Raw genomic sequence first — 25,927 nt, 5'->3', positions numbered from 1 at the left:
CCAGCAATCAGAAAAATGGTAATTTACCAGCATTTCCTCATCGGAGTTCTCTCTCTGGTAAGGGCATATCTAGATCTGTAAGGGTCAGTGGACTCTGAATCAATTTTATGGTTTTCAAAAAATCACCATGTATTGGCTGGGCATAGTGGCTCTCGCCTGTAATCCCAGCACTCTGGGAGGCCGAGGCGGGTGGATCACTTGAAGTCAGGAGTTTGAGACCAGCCTGGTCAACATGGTGAAACCCCATCTCTACTACAATATAAAAATTAGCCAGGCGTGGTGGTGGGCACCTGTAATCCCAGCTACTCGGGAGGCTGAGACAGGAGAATCAGTGGAACCCACGAGGCGGAGGTTGCAGTGAGCTGAGACTGCACCACTGCACTTCAGCCTGGGAGACAGAGCGAGACTCGACTCTTGTCTAGAAAAAAACAACAAACAAACAAAAGCCCACCACGTATTAGGACACTAATGATAGTCCCTATATCCATCCAGAAGTTCCAGAACTGCTGGCATAAAGCACTGACTACTCCACGGCTCCACACTTAGCGCCTGCCTGGAGGCTCCCAGACGCCGAGGTCCAGGAGAATGCCTGGTTTCAGTCATTTCTGGGCTGTGACAACACGTGAGCAGGGAGCACTGTGTGAGTCTCTGGGAGGGAGTCCTCCTGGGGCCCAGAGACTCCTCCACCCCTGAGGAGGGCAGACAGGTTGGGGAGAGCCTGGCCAGGGCCCTAGAGACTGGCAGGGGGCAGGCATGCCCCACCCACGCACGTCCTTCTGTTCTGATAGCACCTGGACCCCCTGTACTTTTTCGTAGAACGTAAGTTTTTGAGCAACTGATTATTAGGGTGCTGATCTGTTGAACATACCTCCTCACAGAACATGAGCTCTATGAAGACAGGGCTCCTATGTGCCTTGACCACTCTATGCCCAGTGTCTAGTACAGGGCCTGGCACATAGTAATAACTCCATAAATCCTTGCTGAGTATGGAAATTAATGCTCTTTGGGGCACAGAATTCAAGGGCTGGCATGGGAGGTGGGCAGGGAGAAAGTCCTGGGGCTGTACTTAGAGCTAATGTGGAACTGGTGGAAATGTTGTTTAAATTTCAGACGGGCAATTTGGGAGGCCGAGGCGGGTAGATCACTTGTGGTCAGGAGTTCAAAAACAGCCTGGTCAACATGGTGAAACTCTGTCTCTACTAAAAATACACAAATTAGCTGGATGTGATGGTGCGTGCCTATGGTCCCAGCTACTCAGGAGGCTGAGGCACCAGAATCGCTTGAACCCGGGAGTTGGAGGTTGCAGTGAGCTGAGATTGTGCCACTGCACTCCAGCCTGGGTGACAGAGTGAAACTCTGTCTCAGAAAAAAAAAAAAAAATTCAGAAGGAAACTCCTCACCACTTGTATCCATAACCACAATTTGGACTTACTAACTGACAAGTCTAATGGACACATATTCCAAGGGGAACTTTCCTGAGAGTTCCACCCTGGGCTAGTGTTACAATAAGGTAGTTGGCTTCTCGTTCCCCTTGTCATTCTTTGGGTGAATAGCTTGGTGCACATAGAAAGTAGCCATTTCCCTCCTACTTGCACCCTTCACATTGTGGACACTGAGCCTGTTTGTTTGTTTGTTTTGAGACAGGATCTCACTCTGTCACCCATGCTGGAGTGCAGTGGCACAATCTTAGCTCACTGCAACCTCTGCCTCCCAGGCAATTCTCCAAGTAGCTGGGACTACAGGTGTGAACCACCATGCCCAGCTAATTTTTGTGTTTTTTGTAGAGATGGGGGTCTTGCCATGTTGCCCAGGCTGGTCTTGAACTCCTGAGCTCAAGCAATCTGCCTGCCTCGGCCTCCCAAAGTGCTAGGATTACAGGCATGAGCCACTGGGCTGGGCCCCCTAAGCCTATTGTAACCCATAATGGGAATGGTGAGTTTGGGAATATACACTGAGACAGTGACAATTGTTTTAAAAAAGTAGTCAACAACTAATATTCATTAAGCGCTCTATTTGTAGCAGACATGTATTATTTTATTTTATTTCTTCTCTCTCTTTTTTTTTTAATATGGAGTCTCGCTGTTGTTGCCCAGTCTGGAGTGCAACGGCACGATCTCGGATCACTGCAACCTCCACCTACTGGTTTCAAGCGATTCTCCTGCCCCAGTCTCCTGAATAGCTGGGATTACAGGCGCTTGTCATCATGCCTGGGCTAATTTTTGTATTTTTAGTAGAGATGAGGTTTCACCATGTTGGCCAGGCTGGTCTTGAACTCCTGACTGTAGGGGCCTTTGAAAACAGTATGTTGAGAATAGATAGGGCTCAAGGACAGTATCTCCAACTGAACTTTTAATGAACTCCCATAGGTGCCAAGAAGGCGGGTAGATAAGAAAAAATATAGAAACAAGGTACTGAGTAGAAGGTTACATGTGGGAAAAGAAAGTTTGTTTTGCATTGCATTCTTTCTGCTGACCTGAGGTTTATGGAGTATAAATAAAGTGAGGCGGAGGCTCTGAGTGCGGCCGCCATGTTCTCTGTGTGTCTTTGTCTTTGTGTGTGTTCTTTCATTCTCCACCACCCCCGGTGCGGCCCCCAACAAGTGGCGCAGCGAGCAGGGTCAGCACGGGTGAGTAGGGGAGAACAAGAAGGGGAACCCCCTAGGAGCAGGTAAGGCTCAGATATTGTTAAGGGGAACCTTCTTAAGCTTTCATTATGGGAATTCCATCTCTCTGGCTTCAGAATATTTATGGCTGTTTCAAGGACTGTTGCTGTCTATGGGAGTAGAAGTGAAAGAAAAAGACTTTGAAGCGATTGTTTGCCCATGTTGAATAACATTGTTACTGGTTTCAGTATCAGACTAAAGTGCAGCTAAATCGGAAAAAATGGTTACAGGTAGTAAAAGCTTTGCTTAGAGCTCTCCAGTTAGGGGATATTATGCCTCTAAAATTGTGGACCTTGTGTAACTCTATCACTCAGACATTAGAGTTACTTGAGACTGATTCGGAGTGTGGTAATGTAGCCACAGGAGGAAAGGTATCTGAGGATTTGGAAAAATAAAATAAAATAAAATAAATCTGAAATGGAGCCCATTTGTGCCAGGGTAGCAAAAGGGGGAGAAGAGAAAAAGCCAGCTCTTCCTTCTTCTAAGGGAAATTCTGACATGCAGTGTATTATGGAAATGCTTCAACAAATATTACAGATACATTCTTCTAATTCACCTTTGTGAGCTTTCCCTGTTTCTTTTCCTTCTGCCCTGTTAAAAGAGAATTTTCCAGTGCCTCCAACCCCCGGGCTTCCTTATCTTTACCTTTGTTTGGCAAAGTTTTCTCAGTGCCCCCAACAGGCTGAGACGGCTGAGGGGGCTGAGGGGGCTGAGGGGCTGAGGCGCTGAGGGGCAGGCAGCCTGGCGGGTCCCTGCCGCAGGGTCAACCGCACGTCACGTGGCCAAATCCCCCGGGCTGCTTTCTCTCCAGCTGCTCAGCCACTTGTTTTCTTACCGTGAACCTCGGGCTCCTGCTCGGCGTCCTTTCTTGCTCTGTCTCTGTTTTTGCTGCATTCTATCGGCAAGTCTTTAATTTAGGATATTTCACTGATATAACTGAAGATGAACTGTGTTTTACAGCATTTTATTTTATTACGCGCTTTCTCCTAGATTTTGGTATCCTTTTTATACTGACTTGATTAAACATTTTGGAAACTTTCCTGGAACTGATAAAATAGCTTTGATATGATCTTTTTCTTAAGGTCATAAAATAATTTACTTTGAAATGTCTCAGCCTAACAACTTTTGGGCTTTTGTTGTTTTGTGCAGAGGTGGGAAGGCTCCTTTGCATTTTTGGTATAACTTCTGTGTTAATGATTTTGTTGTTTGCTTCACACAAAATCACTTAGTGATCCGTGTTTTCCAGCTTAGAGTTAACATGTATCATTTTGTGAATTAAAAAAAGTCTCGTAAAAAAAAAAAAAAAAAAAAAATTTAAGGAGCTGGATCTGTTTCCAATTATTTGTACTTCTTTTGCTCCTAATACTTAGTTTTCAAATGGTGACAATAATGTCCAATTTAATGCCTTACAAATTAAATTTTTTTAAAAAAATAAAAGCTGCCATTTCTAACTATAAACCCCTATCCTTGGTCTTCTTAATATTTTTTCATCAAAAAATTTGATAATTTCTATAGACTAGAAGACTTTGGGAAAGGTTTTTCTTAATCGTTCTCAGTGGTTACAATTACACAACTGGTAAATAAACAAGGCGCATGTACAGGCTAAAAAAAATGTTATATGTGATCCCCCAGAAGCCACTGAGGAACAACTCACAGGCACGGGCCAATATGCTACTCTTAGTACTCAGACTGGTCTAAAAAATGTTGCCCTTACTTAAATCAAGACTTTGTTTTTAAGGGCCTAAAATAAGGTAGAGATAACAAAAAAATCTTCCCTTTCCTCTGTAAAGATTTTACAGGGCACAAATAAACAATATTCAAATTTTGTAGCCCGTCTTCAAAATACTGTCTTAAAAATTGTGGGTACTGACCTTGCTTCAAAAATTTTGTTACAAACGTTGTCTTTTAAAAATACTTATACTGACTGTCAAAAATTGTTAAAATCATTAAAGGCCAATGGGGCCAATTTAGATAAATATATTAAAACTTGTGTTAGTGTTGAAGGGACTATTTATAATGCTCAATTATTTGCTGGAGCTTTGTCTAAAGCCTTAAAAGAAAATAACAAACAAAATGTTTACTTTCAGTGTGGTAAACCTAGACATTTCAAAAAAAAGTCATAAAAATTAAACACTTTTATCCCTCAAGGCAGAAAGCTGCCTTCAAAGGTGTACAAATGTTGTGGTAAAGGTCGACATTGGACAAATAAATGTCACTTCAAAACTAATAAAAGTGAAAATTTACTGTCTCCTCTCCTGGAAAATGGGAGCCGGGGCCCACAGGCTTGGGTCCCCAACAATTTATGTCACCAGGTCTAAAAGTGTAGTTGGTTTATCAGTCTTTACAAATAAAAAATATAAAAAAAAAAAAATACACAAACTAACTAGGTTTCTTGTAATAAATCACTAAACTAGTCCAAGAACCAAAAAATACAAAATCAACATAACTCTAAAAGATGTGAGATTATGGTTCTACACTTGTTACATTAAAAAACTAAAATTAATAAACGTAATATTAACAATAATAACAGTAATAATAGCCATAGTATACTAAGTACTTACTATGTGTCTACTACTGTAAAAAAATCTTCACTTACATTTAGTTCTTCCAACATCCCTTTAAGACTAACAAATTTTATAATTATTACCATTTTGTAAACAAAAAAACAGAGTTAAAACAGTTTTATAAATGTATCCAAGGTCATATAGCTATTATATTTTAAAAATATAACTTTCTGTCCCCAGAGCTTACATACTTAACCCTTTCCTCTAGACTACTCTATAAAATACAAAAATGGTAGTCACCCTCCTTAAAATAATCAGAAAAAAAAAAATCAATAACTAAGTAAAAGTTGTATCTCAGCACCAAATCCAATCCCAATTTCAAGTATCCATTTAGCCTTGGATAACATCATTGTGTTTTAAAAACCAAAATCCGTTAAGTATTTTGTGGTCCACCATCTTTTACAAAACAAATACTCTATTAAATAATAAACTACAAACTAAATTTCTATACCTGTAATCACCTTATTTGTTTACAAATATTTGTTATTGACTAAATCTACATACAATACCCAGTAAACAATGGCCTACAACATCAAAAAATAAATTCAAGTCCTCTTTAAGAATCCCACACCTTACCCCAGTTTTTCAGCTTTATGTGACAACTAAACAAAACGCCACTACTGACTTAGTTATTACTCAGCCTTATACTTTGTCTCCTAATAGAGGAGTATATAAATTAACTATTAACAAGTGTGGCCCTTTGCCAAAAGAACATAATGTTACTAATAAAAGTCTTATTATGGTTTAAGTCTCACAATTTATATGCCTAGAGGCAAAAAAATGTATTCTCAACAGAGAGGGTTTGGTAACACAAAAAAAACTGTTTTTTGGAAAACTTTAGTTTCTAATCAAAAGCCCTTATGTTCATTACACATTAATAAAATAGTTTTTAAAGGGTTAATTAATATGATGGTAAATATGTCTATTATTTGTTTAAATTAGAGGCCTATACAATAAAAAAAAAAAACAAGTTACAGTTATACTCACTGGCTTGGGTACTACTTCTGTGGTTTATCAAGACGTAAAACATTTAACCTGTGTCGGTCCTAAAGGTTAACAAGGTCAAGTGTTTTTTTTATTTTTATATTGTTCCTATCAATATTAATTTTTAAAAACAAGATCTTTCACAACAATTTACTACTTTTTTAAACATTCCTCATATTTCCTCAACTGCCAAAAATATAATGTTCAAAATGGGCTACAATCCTTTAAACTCATAGCCACCACTCCTATTTATGTAAAACAGTAACCATTATTTAAAAAAATACTTAAGACTCTAAAAGAGTAAGTCAAAAAACAAATGGCCAAAAAAAATATAAAGCCACGTATTTCTACATAAAATTCCCGTCTTTGTCTTGTCTTAAAACTATAAATATTTACATTAAACCTAAAAAAAGTTTACAGCCTGGTCTTCCTAATCCTGCCCTTATCCCACAAAGTTAAAAATTAATGGTCATAGATCTCAAAAATTGTTTTTTCTTTATTCAGTTACAACATCTTTTTTCTATTCTAAAACGAGACAGTCACTTAAACAACTCACGTCATTTAACTCCTTTGGCTTTACAGAAACTCCAACTTGTGAAAAAACAACTTCAAAAGGCTCATTTACATTATATCCTTCCCAATGTTCCCCTTTCCCTTTGTTTATTTCATACTTTACATTCTCCTACAAAAATAATTCATCAAACCAATCAGCCACTAAAATGGATCTTTTTGTCCAATAAAACATCTAAACACTTGACTACTTATATCAATCGTTTAACTAAACTGATCATCAAAGAATGACATCACTGTCAACAACTTTGGGGAGGAGATCCTTCCTTAATTATCTCTCAATTCACTCATAGTCAAATCATTTATCTTCTTACAACTTCTAATTCTTGACAAAAAACTTCATCAATCTTAAGTTACAGTTTATCCTTATCCCTCGGTACAACAGAAAAAATTGTTTACTATTCTCATAGTCTTACTTAATTTCCCTACTACTGGTTGTAATATTGTTAGTAATTCTCAATATGCCGTTTATGTTACTTCTTATATTTCTCAGGCCACTTTACCTCTTTGTACTACTTCTTCTCTTCAAAAACTCTTTTCCTTGTTATTTTCTACTTTGAGCCAACGTCGAGCTCCTTTATTCATCACTCATCTTCGTTCTCATTCTCAACTGCCTAAACCATTAGTTCATAAAAATACTCAAATTAATTCACTTCTAATTGGCCACTTACAAACTACAAAACAAAAACATACTCTACATCACACTAATAGTTCTGGCCTTCAATGACGGTTTCATTTAACTCATAAATAAACTTGTTCTCTTATTTAAGCTTGTCCTTTCTGTACTCCTTTGAGCATTCCATCCTTCCATCCTGAAGTTAACCTAAAAGGTACTCAAGTTAATCAAATTTAACAAATGGATGTTATACATATTCCTTCTTTTAAACAATTAAAGTATGTTCATCATACCATTAATACTTTTTCTCATTTTCAATGGGCCACTCCGTTGCCATCTAAAAAAGCTGATTCTGTTATTACACATCTCTTAACTTGTTTTACCATTATGGACATTCCTTTTATACTTAAAACTAATAGTGCCCCTGCCTATGTCTCTCATAAATTACAAGTTTTCTTACAACAATACAATATTCGACATATCACCAAAATCCCAAACAACAGTCAAGGTCAAGCCATCATTAAACACACAAATTTAACTTTAAAAACTCAACTATTAAAACAAAAAGGGGGAAATGAGCCCCCCCAAAAAACCACATTTTTTTGAAGGTTAGCCTTTCTACCTTAATTTTTTTGATTTTGAAGGTTCTTTTTACTTAAATTATTTTTTGAATCAATGGAGACAATTGCAAGACTCCGCTGTCGTAACTCATCTTTCCTCACCTCTCTCGGTGATAGTCCCCGCTGACAATTTAAAGATTTGGTATCCTAATAAAGAAGGTAAGTATGTTCAAGGGCAAGTTCTAAAACAGGAACGGGGCTATGCTCTTGTCCTTACAGGGAGCGGACCTAAGTGGTTTCCTATAAGATAATTGAAACCCTGTTGAAAAAAAAACTGGATTCAGCATGCATTTCTTCCTTTGTTGGATGTGCCTCAGCGGGGGACTTATTTCCCTTAGTGAAACTTTGTATGAATATTGCACTTATATTCCCTTTCCACCCTTGTATCTGGGAGTCGCCTGGGGAGAGGCGGAAATTAAGGTTTTCACCAATGACACTACTTAAATGCCGTCCCCCTATATAAACAAGGACAATATAAAACGGGAAACGGAAATTATAAACAACACATACCAATTTGGAGTGAAAAAACTTCCAATATACATGGGAAATAGTTCTCATTGTCTCCAAAAATCGTATAAAGCCTGGGTTGTTCACTATAATCATAGTTATGTGGCTACTAATACTGTTATTATAATCATACTGTATATAATAATAAAACTATTCCTAGTTCTTTACCTTTTTGTCCTATTCCAGAGGTTTCTCCTAATATTAAGGTGCTGAAGTGACAACTATGTCGGGAAAATAAAACCCGGATTTTATTAAAATACAGTGGGATACAAATAACTGATTGAAGTGTACACGGTGATTTTCAAATAAAATTTAGTCACATACCTTTAAAATGGCACTGGGTAAATAAAAGTATTGCTACTAACAATAATAAAACCTTGGTATGGTATGAAGGAGGCCTAAGTACAGAGTCATCTTTGGAAGTTGTTAGCTACAGGCGATGCCATTAGCACTTTTGTGGGGAATATGTCTCTTAATCTTTCTAACCCAACTAATTCCTTTCATATTCAGTTATATCGAAATACCTCTCGATATATTATTACTTGTGTCCGTAAGCTCTACCTATTATTAACAGGAAATTTGATATAGAATAATAATATGGAAATTAATTGTACAAATACGTGTACATTTTTGTCTTGCCTTAATCATTCTTGGTGGCACAACTTTACTGGGGATATTTATATCCTCAGGGCTCGTAAGGAAATTTGGCTACCTGTTAATCTTACACGACCGTGGGGGGCATCACCTCTTAAAACTTATATTTGGACTTCTCTTCAGCGAACCCTCTGTGCCCTTGGACTTATAATTGCCTCGGTGATGAGTCTTGTTGCCATTGCCTCCACTGCGGCTGTAACAGGACTCACTCTTCATCAAAGCATACAAAATGCTAAATTTGTGCAGCAATGGCATAAACAATCTCACCGGTTATGGCTTCAACAACAAAACATTGATTCTCAACTTACTAAAAAATTGGACAACGTGAAATAAGCATTAACATGGCTTGGAGATCAGCTCACTGTACTCAATACTCGGGTAACATTACAATGTGATTGGAATTCCACTCAATTTTGTGTAATGCCTGTGCCTTTTAACATCTCTCAAAATTGGACTGTAATCTAAAAATTATTAATTGGCCATAAAAATATTAGTTTGGACATTCAAAAGCTCACTCAAAACATTTCCAAAACATTTTAACAACAATTGCATGTGCTGTCTGGAACTGTAACCTTGCAGAAGCTGGGGCAGTGCCTTACTGCCTTTAACCCATGAACTCAAATAAAAACATGGATTTCTACAATCTCTGGAAGTATATTGCTTTGGACACTTGGTTTGGGTCTACTTCTTTTGGTGATTCGATGCTCCCTCCGTCGCCACCAAAAACAAAAAAAAACACAGAAACAAATATGGACTACCTTTTTAGGATTGAGGCAAAACAAAATTAAAAGGGGGGAAATGCAGGGGCCTTTGAAAACAGTATGCTGAGAATAGATAGGGCTCAAGGACAGTATCTCCAACTGAACTTTTAATGAACTCCCATAGGCGCCAAGAAGGCGGGTAGATAAGAAAAAATATAGAAACAAGGTACTGAGTAGAAGGTTACATGTGGGAAAAGAAAGTTTGTTTTGCATTGCATTCTTTCTGCTGACCTGAGGTTTATGGAGTATAAATAAAGTGAGGCGGAGGCTCTGAGCGCGGCCGCCATGTTCTCTGTGTGTCTTTGTCTTTGTGTGTGTTCTTTCATTCTCCACCACCCCCGGTGCGGCCCCCAACACCTGACCTCAGGTGATCCACCAGCCTCGGTCTCCCAGTGTTGGGATTACAGGCATGAGCCACCGCGTCTGGCCTATTTTAGATTAATTCATGGTAATTCCAGGTGTTAGATACTTTTATTATTTCCATTTCATAGATAAATGAACTGGGTTTTGAAGAAATTAAGTATCTTGCTCATGGACATATTGTAAGTAACTGGTAAAACTGAGATTCCAGTTCACGTCTGTCTGGCACAAGCACCCAAACACTTCACTTTTGTTCTATATTGCCAAAGGATTGTAGAATTCTATAAATGATTTCTTTTTGTCTGATGGTCTTTTGAAATTTCATTTACACCTTTCACCTGAAGTGCCTTTTGAAACTGTCATCTTGAAGTGCCCCCGAGGGAGGGAGGCACTTTTCTTTTGATATCAGATCACTGAAACCCAAAATCTGTGTTCACCGTTCCATGTTTGAGTCAGTGCAGGCCTTGCGCTAAACTTTCTTGATTTTACAAGGACATTTTCTGGAAGCCAAAGCAACAACGACAACAGAAAAAGTCCCTTGACTATACAGAGAAGGCAGTTTGTAAAGAAATAGGAAAGAAAATACACAGGAATTTATTAAATTTAAATTATATTTAAACAGATAATGTTCAAAGGCTCTAAGTCTGATGCTTGTCAAAGGACTTTGACCCAAACAGAAAGGTAGATTTTAAAAAGTATTCCACAGGGTAAAGTTTGGGTGAGAAAAAAGTCATTGAAACATAGACCTAAATTAATAAATGAGGCTTTTCTTAGCTACGTGGTCCTGACAAAACAGCTTTGAAGTCTGTCTATGTGTTCTAGAATCCTTGTTAATTGGTAACCAAGAACAATCCCTCATACAGCTCTTTCAATTAAAAAGCCTAAATTAAATAAAATACCAGGTAAAGACTTTCTGCTACCAAAATTGTTCAAAGCCTGACTTAATTGATGAGAGCTGATCCTTATTCACTTTTTGCCTTAACTATAGAGAAAAAAATAAAAATTTCAATATGTGTGCATGCAAATGTCTAACATTATTATGTATTAGTTTTTTGAATGTAAAAAAATTAGAAAAACAGAAATGACACATAATCTCATTCTCCAGAAAACTCCTTTTTTTGTTGTTGTTTTTTGTTTTGAGGCAGAGTCTCATTCTGTTGCCCAGGCTGAAGTGCAGTGGCATGATCTCGGCTCACTGCAACATCTGCCTCCTGAGTTCAAGTGATTCTCGTGCCTCAGCCTCCCGAGTAGGTGGGATTACAGTCTCCTGCCACCACGCCTGGATGCTTTTTGTATTTTTTGATAGAGAGGGGATTTCACCATGTTGGCCAGGCTAGTCTCAAACTCCTGACCGGAAGTGATTGCCACGCCTCAGTCTCCCAAAGGCTAGGATTACAGGTGTGAGCCACCATGCCTGGCCTCCCGTATTTGTTTTTATTAGAGTAATACATGTACCTGTTTTAAAAAAAATGAACTATGCAAGAAGATATAAAATGAAAAACCAAAGCTCTTTCCTACCACCACCCAGTTCCTCTCCCAGATCATCACATTAATTTTCTTCTGCATCTGTCCAGGAAAATAAGTTGTGTATATATATTAAAATGCATATCATGAAATATATAGTCTTTTAAAAGAATTTTACCATATCCATTTAACTTTGCTTTTTCATATATAATGTCTTGGAGATTTTATAAACCAGCAAATAGAGACCAATTGCATTTTAAAAGTTATTATTTTTCATTTTGAAATGATTACAAACCTGTAGAAATTTGGAACTACTGTGTATTAAACAACAACAACAACAAAAATGTTCTTGAGTGATTTGAAAGTTACTGACCTGATGCCCCATCACGCCTGAATACTCTAGAATGTATTTCCTACAAAGATGTTTCCCTACATAACCATGATACAGTGATCAATATCAGAAAATTAATAACAATACACTACTCCCATCTCATTCTCACATTATTCAAGTTTTGTCAGTTGCCCTGATAGTGGCTTTTATAGCAAAAGGATCCAGTTCAGAATCACAAGTTGCATTTAGTTGTTATGTCTTTTTATTCTGCTTCAGTCTGGAGCATTTTCTCAATCTTCTCTTGAATGATCTTTATACTCAGGCTGGAGTATAGTGGTGTGATCTTGGCTCACTGCAATCTCTGGTTTCTGGGCTCAAACCATCCTCCCACCTCAACCTCCCAAGTAGCTAGGACCATAGGTGCGCACCACCACACCCAGCTATTTTTTTATGTTTTTGGTATTTTTTTGGTAGAGACGGGGTTTTGCCATGTTACCCAGGCTGGTCTCGGACTCCTGGCCTCAAGCGATCCTCCTGTCTCAGACTCCCAAAGTACTAGGGTTGCTGGTATGAGCCACCGTGCCTGGCTGATGCTGGGTTCTTCTCCTCGCCTCCCCTCAGGTGGTATGCTGTTTCTGTTTCTCATTACTGATGAAGCTCACTGTGGTCACTTGATTAAGGTGGTGTTTGCCAAGTTTCCCATCCGTAAAGTTATTATTTTTTTCTCTTTGTAATTAATAAGTACCTTGTGGAGAGGAATTTGAAACTAAGCATGTCATTGTGCAGCAAACTTTTAATTAATTAATTAATTAATGTCTTTTGGACTCATGGTTTCTATTTTATTCAGTGGGTTGTTCCCACCATCACTTATTTGGATACTCAAATATCAAATCAAATTTTGATACTCTCGCCTTCCCTTCAAAACCCAACAGCCACTGCTTTGTCCAATAGAAGCTAGCTTATATGTCTTTTGACATGCCCCCATTGTTGTTTAGGACCTTCCTTATTGTTGCTGTTATTGTTTTGGCACAGAAAGATGATTCAAATTCATCTTTTACTTTCCCTGCTGGTACTGAAATCCACCATTTCTCCAAGGGACCCTGGTTTCTTTGAGTGGAAAATGGCATTTAGAAGCCAAGATCTTGGTGGTAGATGTGTCTATTGATATTGGGACATTGCTACCTCAAGCCCTCTTAGTGGACAGAGCTACATACATCCATACACGTCTACGTTCATTTCTATATCTATTTATATGAGGTCATGCCAATAACTTCAATTCCAATCTAACACCACAAGGTTTATTCTAGGTGTCTCTCTTTTTGTATTTGTAACTCTTGTTTCCAACAGTGTGAAGTCTGGCTTCCGTTAGTCTTAACATACTTACTTAATCCTTTGTATGTAATCAATATTGATATTGTTATTGATTGATCAGTATCAATCAATATCCAGTCTCTGCTGCCACGTCCCCTCTAGCAGTAATGCCTGTCTTCTTCTGTTTGGGCTCTGATACCTTATGCTGGGCTGCTCCATCATGGCCTTTCTTTTTGCCCTGTTGGGCTCTGACTCCACTTGCTGGGCCATAATCCCCAACACTGCCATGGATGTCCTCTTCATCCCATTCAGGCTCTGACTCCACATACCAGGCTATCCTCCACCTAGAATCCTCCTCACCCTGCTTTGGCTCTGATGCTCCAGGTTAGACTACCTCATTCCCTATGCCTTCCTCTTCCTGCTCAGCCCTGACTCCCCACACTAGGCTTCCCATCTTCATGGACACCCTCCTCCCCCAACTTGGGATCAGGCACCTTGTGCTGAGCAGCTCTCCTCCATGGACCCTGCTTCACACTGCTCAGGACCACCATGGTGCCACTCCAGCACCAATGGCTGCTGGGCCCGAGAAGAACATGTAGATGTTCTATTATTTAAGTTCTTTTATATTTGAAAATGTCTGTCTTTTATCTTTATATCTGAACATGTTGGGTTGTTAAAGTATTTTTGGATTTCATCTTTTTTCTCTTAGAACCTTGTAGATTGTGCTCCATTGTCTCCCAGCATTATGTTTCTGTGAAGAAGCCTGGGACCAACATAAATTATGGTGCAAGTCGGGCGCGGTGGCTCACACCTGTAATCCCAACACTTTAGGGGGCTGAGGCGGGTGGATCACTTGAGGTCAGGGGTTCAAGACCAGCCTGGCCAACATGGCGAAACCCCATCTCTACAAAATACAAAAATTAGCTGGGTGTGGTGATGCATGCCTGTAATCCCAGCTACTTGGGAGGCTGAGGTGGGAGAATCACTTGAACTGGGAGACAGAGGTTGCAGTGAGCTGAGATCATGCCACTGCATTCTAGCTTGGGCAACAGAATGAGACATTGTCCCCCCCCCCCCCAAAAAAAAAAGTTCTATCTCCCTGCCCATTCCCCAATATATTTTTATGTTTCTGCATGGATAATCAGGGTCTAGTTAGGAAACATAAGCCACAACAATCATTTTACCAGAGAGAATTTATTCTAGAGAACTGTTAACTAGGTAACTGAAAAGACAGAGAACACTTGGTGATGTGGAGGTAGCAATGCAAGAGGCAGCTGCTAGCATTAAGACTGGGGAAACAAAGGGAAGAACTTGGAAGTATCAAAACACAGAGCCTGGGGGAGGACCTCAGACCTCTGGGAAAGTGGGCTTTGGCAGTCTAGTGCTGGTGTTTCTGGGGCAGAAGGTAGCGAGACTGGTTCCATGAATTTGGAAAAACTGCGAACTAGACCCAACTGATACTAGAAGAACGTGCTGGGGTGAAAAAGAAACACTGGGTGATGCTGACAGTGATATGACAATAGGAAGCAGATAGGAGGTAAGTCCCCTCTTCATCCTCCAGCCTTGTAGCCTCTCTCTATTGCCTCCTATTGGCAGAACTTCCCCCAGCTGGCAAGAAGAAACTTGTAGAGTCCTCACTGTAACATCACAAAGCCAAATAGAGAGAGTGCGTTTGAAATTGAGAAACAATAGCTTAACTAGAACAACACTTTAACTAAACTATATCTTGGTCTTGAGTATTAAGCTAACCTCCCACCTCAGCCTCCTGAGTAGCTGGGGTTACATGCGTGTGCCACCATGCTTAGCTACTTTTTGTATTTTTGTAGAGATGGGGTTTCGTTGGCCAGGCTGGTCTTGAATTCTTGACCTCAAGTGATCAGCCTGCCTCGGCCTCCCAAAGTGCAGGGATTATAGGTGTGAGTCACTGCCCTGGCCTCTTAAGTAATATTTTATTGTATATCAGATTCTTTGTCCCTCTTTTGCATTTTATTTTATTTATTTATGCTATACTTCACATGTGTGGTTGCTATGTCCTTTATTTGAGTGATTAAGTCCAGACATTCTGTTTGTCTGACATTGATGACAGACTATTCTCCTGTATCTTTATTCTATTTTCAAAAAGTGAAATTACTATTTTTACCCCAAACAATGTAGCCACGAATTTCTCCTCCTCTTCCTCCTTTTTTCCCCTCTTCCTGTCCTCCTTCCCCTCCTCCTTCTTCTCCCCTACCTTTTTTTCTTCTTCTTCCTCCTCCTCTTTCTTCTCCTCTTTGCCTTCTACTTCTCCTCTTGTTCCTTCTTGTTTTTTCTCTTCCTCCTCCTCCTTTTGCTTCTCAGTTTCTCTTCTTCCATCTCCTTCCCCAACCTCCTAATTTACCCCTTGACCTTACTTTGTTTTTAGACTTTTTTTTCTCTCCACCTTCTCCTCTTTCTTCCTCATCATTCTAAGTAAATTTTATGCCAATTTTCTTCTTTACAAACTGAAAACCCAAGTTTCCCATGTCAACATTTTATATATGAATAAGCATAGTTTTATTTGTAAAATCAATTTGTAATTTTTTAAAAAGGGGTTTTTATAGAATTAAGATAGTATTTTGCTCAGACCCAGGAATACTGGAATCCTGTCATTGACTATACAAAATATGGCAGAGATACATAAAGAAACAGGAGATAAATGTCAAAGAAAAAATAACATATCATAGGACTCGTATCCCAAGTCCCCACAGGCCTGTCTTGTAAACTTGGCTGGAGCAATGACCAAGGTTAAAGAGCCTTAGGGCATGTTTTCTCCTCCTTAGCCCGATACCAAATCCTGGGTCTTACCATGCTTTGGTCTGCAGGGGCAGGGAACTGTCACAATGAGCGTGACTGCATGTAAATGCGGGGAGATGGTGGTGTCTACACTGGCTCCCTACTGCTCCAGTCATATGGAAGGAGGCGATGGAATAGAAGGGCCGTAGTTATGCCCTCTGAACATATGTTGATGCTGCCTGTCAGTAAACTTGGCCCAACTGGCATGACTTCAGACAGACAGTGAAGCAGGGAGGAAAAGTGGATGTAAAGGGTTGTCTTGAATGCATCTCTTGCCCTAGAGCCCCATGCTGCTTTCTGGGATCAGGACTAATAGAAGATCACAATTATATTGACTCTTCATGGGCCTTTGACTACATGGTTGGGGATCCACATGCAACACTTGCATCTTAATGGTAAGAGTGGAGGTTGGGAGAAATGGCTCCCCCTAGGCCAAATACTACTGTGAGTGACACAAGACAGGACTCTGGCCAGGCGCGGTGGCTCACGCCTGTAATCCCAGCACTTTGGGAGGCCGAGGCAGGCGGATCACAAGGTCAGGAGATCGAGACCACGGTAAAACCCTGTCTCTACTAAAAATACAAAAAAAAATTAGCCAGGCGCGGTGGCAGGCGCCTGTAGTCCCAGCTACTCAGGAGGCTGAGGCAGGAGAATGGCGTGAACCCAGGAGGTGGAGCTTGCAGTGAGCCGAGATCGCGCCACTGCACTCCAGCCTGGGCGACAGAGCGAGACTCCGTCTCAAAAAAAAAAAAAACAACAGGACTCTGTTTTGAAGAACCTCATTCTCTCAAACACCTTTGTGGTCTGAAACTGCTTTTGGATAATGTGGATATGTGCCTCCCTGCCACAGGTGTTGGAAGTGTGAGTCCTTATGTAGACTGATGGCAGTGGGTGGATTGGATGAGGGGACTCTTCAGGAATCAGTTGGTATGGTTATCTAACTGCTAACAAAAAGAAGCTCCACATAGGCTGCTCTAAAAGTCATAGCATAGTTCTGGAGATGTCTTCTAAAATTTATTTTATTTTATTCATTTTATTCCTGTCTAATTGCCTTATAGAACAAGTAATTTTAAGCAATAAAGAATAAAGAATAATGGAAAGGACATGGGTTTTGGCGACAGAAAGAACTGAGTTTTCACTGTGGCTTTGGCATATACAGCTCTGTGAGTTGGGTGATTACTTAACTACTAGGAGCTTTATTTACAGTTTCCTCAACTGCAAAATAATGAGCAATAATAATGTAGTCTAAAAAACTAAAAACTACCAAGCAAAATAAAAGTGGCGGTGGAGTTTTAAAAAATTCATATAGCTGACAGCCTGTTGGAGAAACATCTGAGAATTTTCACCTGTAGCAACATCTGTGGGGCAAAGGTTTATTGACCCTTTCTTAAATTTGGATTTTGTGGAGAGGAATATCAGTTTACTATAGATTCTTGGCTACCAAGACTTGCATAAGACCTGCATTTTATTTTGTTTATTTTATTTTTTTAAAAAAGAAACAGGGTCTCACTGTGTTGCTCAGGTTAGTCTCAAATTCCTGGGCTCAAGCAATTCTCCTGCCTCAGTCTCCCAAACTGCTGAGGATTACAGGCATGAGCCACCATGCCCAGCCTAAGACCTGCATCTTAATGAATGCAGAGTCAGTAGATACATTATTTCCCTCTGTTAAATCCTAGGTAAGGATTCATGTGCCCATCTGATGTCCCAATTATTTTGGCCAGTAATTAGAATATATTAATTAATCAAGCAAGAAATTTATTCTGGCAAGATCACCAAGAGTGATTTTTCTAAAGCCAGATGTTCTAGTGGGAGTCCCATGATAACACATCTGTTTGGAATATATTAACCCAAATAAATCATCTTTAATTATTCATATAGTAGAGATATCCTAGACATATTTCCGAGAAAAACTCTGGCTGTGTCTGAAGATTGGCCCACCTCAGTATAGGCATTGTCCAGGAGAGGAAAAGGGTCAGGCTTCTCCATTTCTATTGAGAAAATACCCCCTCATCCCCAACTTATTCATTTTCTATGTTTAGTTCTAAAATATTTGGCTTTACCACAGGCGTCACATTACCCAACTTCAAACTATACTACAAGGCTACAGTAACCAAAAGAGCATGGTACTGGTACAATGAGACACATTAGACCAATGGAACAGAATAGAGAACCCAGAAATAAAGCTGCAACCATTGGATCTTTGAAAAAGGCTACAATAATAAGAAATGGAGAAAGGAATCCCTATTCAAAAAATGGAGCTGGGATAGCTGGCTAATCATTTGCAGAAGATTGAAACTGGACCCCTAAGTTTCACTGTATACAAAAGTTAACTCAAGATGAATTAAAGACTTAAGTGTAAGACCTAAAACTGTAAAAATCCTAGAAGAAAAGCTAGAAAATACCATTCTGGACATTGGCCTTGGCGAATAATTTATGACTAAGTGCCCAAAAGCAGTTATGACAAAAACAAAAACTAACAAATGGGAACTAATTAAACTAAAGAACTTCTGCACAGCAAAAGAAACTATCAACAGAACAAACAGACAACCAATAGAATGGGAGAAAATATTCATAATCTATGCATCCAACAAGGGTCTAATATCTAGAATCTGTAAGGAACTTGGGCAATTTGACAAGCAAAGACCAAATAACCCCATTAAAAAGTGGGCAAAGGACACGAACAGACATTTCTCAAAAGAAGACATACAAGTGGCCAACACACACAAAAAAACGCTCAACATCAGTATCATTGGAAAAACGCAAATCAAAACCATAGTGAGACAGCATCTCATGCCAGCAAGAATAACTACTATTAAAAAGTCAAAAAATAACAGATGTTGGCAAGGCTACAGAGAAAAGGGAACGTTTATACACTGTTGGTCGAAATGTAAATTAAAATGTAAATGTAAAATGTAAAATTCAGCCACTGTGGAAAGCAGTTTGGAGATTTTTCAAGAAACTCAAAACAGAACTACCATTTGACTCCACAATCGTATTACTGGGTATATACCCAAAAGAAAATAAGCAGTTCTACCAAAAAGCTACATGCACTCATATGTTCATTGCAGCACTGTTCACAACAGCAAAGACATAGAATCAACCTAGGTGCCCATCAACAGTGGACTGGATGAAGAAAATGTGGTACATATACACCATGAAATACTACACAGCCATGAGAAAGAACAAAATCTTGTCCTTTGCAGGAAAATTGATGAAGCTAGAGGTCATTATCCTATGCAAATTAACACCGGAACAGAAAATCAGATACCACGTTTTCCCTTACAAGTGAAAGCTTAACACTGGGTACATATGGACAGGGAAAAATAGAAACTAGGGACCACTAGATGGGGGAGAGAGGGAGAGGAGCAAGGGTTGAAGAACTAACTATTGGTACTAAGCTCACTACCTGGGTAATGGGATCATTTGTACCCCAAACCTCAGCATCATTCAATATACTCATTTAACAAACCTGTACATCTACTCCCTGAATCTAAAATAAAAGTTGAGGTTGGGCGCAGTGGCTCATGCCTGTAGCCCAGCACTTTGAGAGGCTGAGGCGGGCAGATCACCTGAGGTCAGGCTGGTCAACATAGTGAAACCCCGCTTCTACTAAAAATACAAAAATTAGCCAAGCATGGTGGCAGGGACCTGTAATCCTAGCTACTTGGAAGGCTGAGACAGGAGAATTGCTTAAACCTGGGAGGCGGAGGTTGCGGTGAGCCAAGATCACACCATTGCACTCCAGCCTGGTGACAGAGCGAGATTCTGCCAAAAAAAAAAAAAAAAAATTGGCCTTACCCTTTATAAGCAATACAGTAAACATGCAGCCCAGGACCTTACCAGACACCATACCCTTGACATGTATATTTTCCAACCTATACTATGGTTTAGTTAAAAAGAATGATTCTTATGAAGGATTGGTTGAAAGGAAATGTAGTCTATTTGTTCCTGAGGATAGTTTAGGCCTTCCTTGATGTAATAAAAAAAGAGTTATGGTATCAACCATGGGCACTAGAATTCCTCATAGGAAAAGAAATGTCTTGTTTGAACAAATAACTTGACAGGTTCTTCAAAATTGGAAAATTATTGGCCATATTTCATCAATTTTTTTTTTTTCTGTTTTCCCTCGTTTTCTCCTTCAGGGAATCTAATTACACATACATTAGGTGGTTTGAAGTTGTCCTGAACCTCACTGATACTCTTTCCTCCCTCCCTCCCTCCCTCCCTCCCTCCCTCCCTCCCTCCCTCCCTCCCTCCCTTCCTTCCTTCCTTCCTTCCTTCCTTCCTTCCTTCCTTCCTTCCTTCCTTCCATCCTTCCTTTCTCCCTCTCTCTCTCTCTCTTTCTCTCTTTCTTTTGTGTCTCACTCTATCACCCAGGCTGGAGTGCAGCACAACCTCCAGCACCCATGTTCAAGCGATTCTCCTTCCTCAGCCTCCTGAGTTGCTGGTATTATAGGCACATGCCACCACATCTGGCTAACTTTTTAAATATTTTTGGTAGAGATGGTGTTTCACCATTTTGACCAGGCTGTTCTGGAACTCCTGACCTCAAGTGATCCATCCACCTTGGCCTCCCAAAGTGCTGGGATTACAGGCTTGAGCCACCACGCCCAGCTTTTTCATTTGTTTTATTACTCTTTTTTCCCCTCTATGTCTCATCTTGGATAGTTTCTATTGCTATGCCTTCAAGTGCACTATTTTTATCTTCTGTAATGCCTAGTCTGCTGTTAATTCCATTCAATTTAATTTTCATCTCAGATGTTGTAGTTTTCATCCCTGGAAATAATTTGGGTCTTAAAAAATTTGGGTCTTTTATAATTTGAGACTGATTGAATCTCTCTTTCTCCCTTTCCCTCTTTTTCACACACACATGAAACTGAGGCTCTTCGTGGTTAAATAACTTGCTGAAGGCTTCAGACTGATAAGTAAATAGGATTCAGACCCAGGCTGCAGGATTCCAAGGCCTGTGCTCTGTTGATTGCTCTGTTCATTATGAGTCATTTTGCTCTTCCTCTCTGAGTGCCTGGTAATATTTGATCGAATGAGGATATTGTGAATTTTTACTTTGCTGAGTGCTAGATATTTTCGTTTGCCTATAAATATATTGGGAAGCAGTTAAGTTACTTGGAAGCAGTTTGACCTTTTTGGGTCTTGGTTTTATGATTTGTTAGATGGGTTCAGAGCAGTAGACAAATCATAAAACCAAGACCCAAAGTGGTGGAAGTAATTAGCCTTAGGCTGAACAATCTAAGGCTAATTATTCTCACCACTAAGGAAAGAGCTTCCTGAGTTCCCTATCCAATACCCTGTGAATTATGAGTTTTTCTAGTCTGGCTTATGGGAATACGCACTGCTTCTAACGCTATTTGAATGCTAGACACTGTTTCCCATGAATGCTTTCAGATGATTCTCTGGCCTCAGGTAGCTCCTTTAACACACATGCACTCATTACTTATTGAATACTTGAGGGGGTCCCTCTGCACATCGCTAGATTTTTTACCCGATGCAGCTTTTTCCTCTGTCTTGTGAACTTTAGCTGCCTTGGACTGTCTCCTCAACTTACATTTTTGATATGTTGTGTTTTCAATATCATTCAGATCTAAGTATTTTCTAATTTCCCTTGTGGTATCTTCTTTTACCCAGAATGATTTTAAAAGTGTGTTGTTTAATTTCTGAATATTGAGATGTTTTCCAGATATCTTTTTGTTTTTATTTTCCAATATAATTCTGTGGTCAGGGAACATATTGTATATTATTTTAACTTCTAAAAATTTATTGAGATTTACTTACTTAGACTTATTATTGGGCCAGGCGCAGTGGCTCACGTCTGTAATCCCAGCACTTTGGGAGGCCAAGGCAGGCGGATCATGAGGTCAAGAGATCAAGACCATCCTTGCCAACATGGTGAAACCCCTTCTGTACTAAAAATACAAAAATTAGCAAGGTGTGGTGGCAGGCACCTGTAGTCCCAGCTACTCAGGAGGCTGAGGCAGGAGAATCACTTGAACCAGGGAGGTGGAGATTGCAGTAAGCTGAGATTGCGCCACTGTACTCCAGCCTGGCGACAGAGCAAGACTCAGTCACGAAAAAAAAACAAAAACAAAAAAGACTTATAGTTTTATGGTTTAGCATATGATCTGTCTTGATGAATGCTCCATATATACTTGAGAACAATGTGTATTCCACAGATGTTGGATGTAGTGTTCTGTAAATGTCTACAAGGTCAAGTTGGCTGACAGTGTTATTTGTGTCTTCTACATCCTTACCTGATTTCCTGTTCTACCAATTGCTGAGAGAGAAGAGTTGAAATCTCTAATAATAATTATGAATTTTTAAAGTTTGTCTTTCAGTTCTATTCATTTTTTCTTTTTGTATTTTAAAGCTATATAATGAAATGTCCTCTTGATGAATTGTCCCTGTTATCATTATGAAATGTCCTTCTTTATCCTTGGTAATATTTCTTGTTTTAAAATCTTTTTTGTCTGATATCAATATAGCCACTTCAGCTTTCCTTTGATTAGTTTTTATATGGAATATCTTTATTTTCCCTCTTATATGTGACCGTGATAAGTTAAAGATACATTTTACAAACCCTAGAACAACCAATAAAAAATATGGGAAAGAGGTATAGCAAATCATATAAAATTAGATATAATGGAAAATTTTAACAAATATTGGAAATTATAAAAAAAGTTAAAAGTTAAAATTATGGAAATGAAAAACAATAACAAATTAAAACACTAAGGATGATTAATAGCAGATTAGACACAGCTGAAGAGAGAATTAGTCAGGTAGAAGATAGGTCAGAAAAAATATCTAAGACTGAAGTTTAGAGTGACAAAAGTAAGTAAAAAAATTTTATTGTTAATGTCAAACTTTTAAACTGAATTTTCAGTAACATTCACAATAATTTCCAATGTTTTACCTCCTACAGAGTAAGCTTCTAAAAGCTTTACTTTGACTTCATGAGTTAGATGAAAACATTGAGCTACTATTAAAATTAAATTAACTGTTACTCTTTTCTTATACCAGCCATAACTCTTTAACTCATGTCCGTCTTAATAAATAGTAAAAAAAAAAAAACAAAACCTTACCCTGTGAATTCGGAAACTAAAAAGGCACTGCCAAATACCTCAAGGGTTAAAGAGGATATCCCAGTGGAAATTACAAAACATTTAGATCAGACAAAGGTAAAAATATTACATATCAAGTCTTATAAAATGAAGCTAAAGCGATGTTTAGGAGTACATTTAGAGCATCAAATACATATATCAAAGTACATTATACTGGAAATTCTAACGAATACAATTAGACAAGAAAAATAAATTCAGACACATAAGAACAGAAAGTAAGAAACCAAATGACCTTTATTTGTGGACAATATAATAGTCTACACATCCAAGGGAGACCAGAAGAAAATGATTAGAATGAGAGAATTCAGCAACACTATTACATGGAAGACCAATGTACACAAAACAAGCTCCCATTCACACTTACAACATTATAAAGTACTGAGGAATAAATCTAGTAAGAAGAGTACCAAGCGTTTAAGGGACAAATTATAAAACATATGATAGTCTATAAAAGATGACCCAAAATAAATGAAAACATTTGCCATACTTGTAAGTTTGAGGACTCAGTATCTCAAATATATAAGTTTTATGCAAATAAACCTATACATTTACTGCTACCTCAATCAAATTCTAATAGAGATTTTCACTGACCTTGAAAAACAAATTCCCAAATTCACAAGAAAGAGCAAAGTACTCAGAATAACTAACATGCTTATGAGGGAGGATAGAGTGGAGCGTTTATTTTACCAGTTATCAAGATTTATTTATTTATTTATTTATTTATTTATTTATTTATTTATGATTGAGTCTCATTTTCTTGCCCAGGCTGGAGTGCACTGCTGCTATCTCGGCTCACTGCAACCTCTGCTGCCCAGGTTCAAGCGATTCTCCTGCCTCAGCCTCCTGAGTAGCTGGGATTACATTTGCCCACTACCACACCTGGCTAATTTTTGTATTTTTAGTAGAGACAGGGTTTCACCATGTTGACCAGGTTGGTCGCCTTGAACTCCTGACCTCAGTTGATCCCACCATCTCGGCTTCCCAAAGTGCGGGGATTACAGGCGTAAGTCACCACGCCCAGCCAAGATTTATTATGAGGCCATAGTAATTAAGATAATGTAGCAGTGTTTGTCATTACATGTCTAGTGTCCAGTGACAGACATGTAGACAAATAGAAGACAGCTGAAAGTCCAGAAAAAGAAGCAGGCACATCTGTATAACTTGATATATGAAAGCAGCAGCAATGAAGGGGAAAAGGATAGAAAATTAATTTCCATATAAAAATTATGGAGAAAATGTAAACAAAATGAATTCCAGGTTGATTAAAGTCCTAAACTGTAAAAAACAAAATGTTAAAACTTTTAGAAAAAAATTAAGAAGTATGTCTTGGAGTAGAGATGGATGTCTTAAATAAGATTTTTAAAAAGCACACATATGGATAAATTTGATTAAAATATTAGTTAAAATTCTGCTCAAGAAAGACACTATAAGCAAACTTAAAAGGCAAGCCACAGCCAAAGACTTTGGGGGACCCCTTTGCAGAGCTCTGGGGGTCCTTGTCTCTGTCCAGCTCCCTTCTCTCTGGTGTTTTGTCCTATAAATTTTTGCTTCCTGGGCTTCCCAGAACTCTAAATTGACTCCTCCATTTGACTGCTGGGCTCGTTCTGGGTTTTCCCTCCAGTGCTGGAACTTAGGGAACTCACCCAGGCAATAAGCTAGGCAATCCTAGAGAGCTCTTCATTTTATTTCCTTCCTTCAGGGATCACTATTCTGTACTACTTTTGCCCATTGTTTTAGATGGTTTGTTGGTTTTCTAGTTACTAAAGTAGGAGAGTAAACCTGGTCCCTATTATTCCACCATGGCCAGAAGTGGAAGTGGTCCTAATACAATTTTCATGAAGTTTGAAAACATGTAAAACAATGCTATATATCTCTATATCTACATAGATATATAGAATTTATTAAAAATATGAAGTAATTTTATAAAAAAGGTGTATAGAAGAGATAAACACCAAATTTGGAATGGTATTTACTTGGAGAGAGAGACAGGAGAGGACTACTCTGAAATGGAGCTACTTTATAAGTAAGAATGGTAGCATTTTAGAATTCTTTGAAAAATTAGTAGTAGGCACATGGCTGGCTGTTCTTCATGCTATTTTATGTACTTCTTGTAGGCATGAAATATTTTATAATAAAAATGTAAAAGTATTAAAAAGAAGATTAAAGAATATTAGGTAAAGGAGCATCCCAGAAAGATCAAGAGGTAAAATAGAGTAATTGTTTCTGCAGGCTGCCTAAGTCAGAAGGCACTGTGTAGAGGGGACAAAAAAGTAACAATGGAGACATAGCATCTTCTTCCCTCACCTTGGGGTCTCTGGAAGGCCTGTGATTTCCCTGCTGGTGCTTTCCTACTGGTATTTCCTACTTTTGGACAGACTTTTCTTTGATGAAACCCTTCAAACCCCAACTTCCACAAACACCACCAGTATCACTATGATGCTGTGTTGTCATCTGTCCGTCCACCTGTGAGTCACTAACCCTTAGTTCTTGAAGATTTGAGCCCTTGGGTCACTGTTCCTCTCTCTGTCATCCACAGAGATGATCTTCTTTGACCTTGGCCTCTTAGTTCCTTGCACTGC

General features: G+C 38.9%; 1 protein-coding gene across 1 annotated transcript in view; it reads left to right on the top strand.

Moving 5' to 3' along the window:
- SMIM35 (small integral membrane protein 35) overlaps positions 1-25,927 on the top strand; it is a 63,917-nt gene that overhangs the window by 21,946 nt on the left and 16,044 nt on the right. The window contains 1 exon segment of the mRNA XM_038005148.2: positions 12,570-12,717. Coding sequence (XP_037861076.2) covers positions 12,570-12,717 — 148 coding nt within the window.

This window comes from Chlorocebus sabaeus, chromosome 1 (assembly GCF_047675955.1).
Source record: "Chlorocebus sabaeus isolate Y175 chromosome 1, mChlSab1.0.hap1, whole genome shotgun sequence".
Classification (NCBI taxonomy): Eukaryota; Metazoa; Chordata; class Mammalia; order Primates; family Cercopithecidae; genus Chlorocebus; species Chlorocebus sabaeus.
The sequence above is the reverse complement of the archived record's forward strand: the minus strand, read 5'-3'. Positions and strand labels throughout refer to the sequence as shown.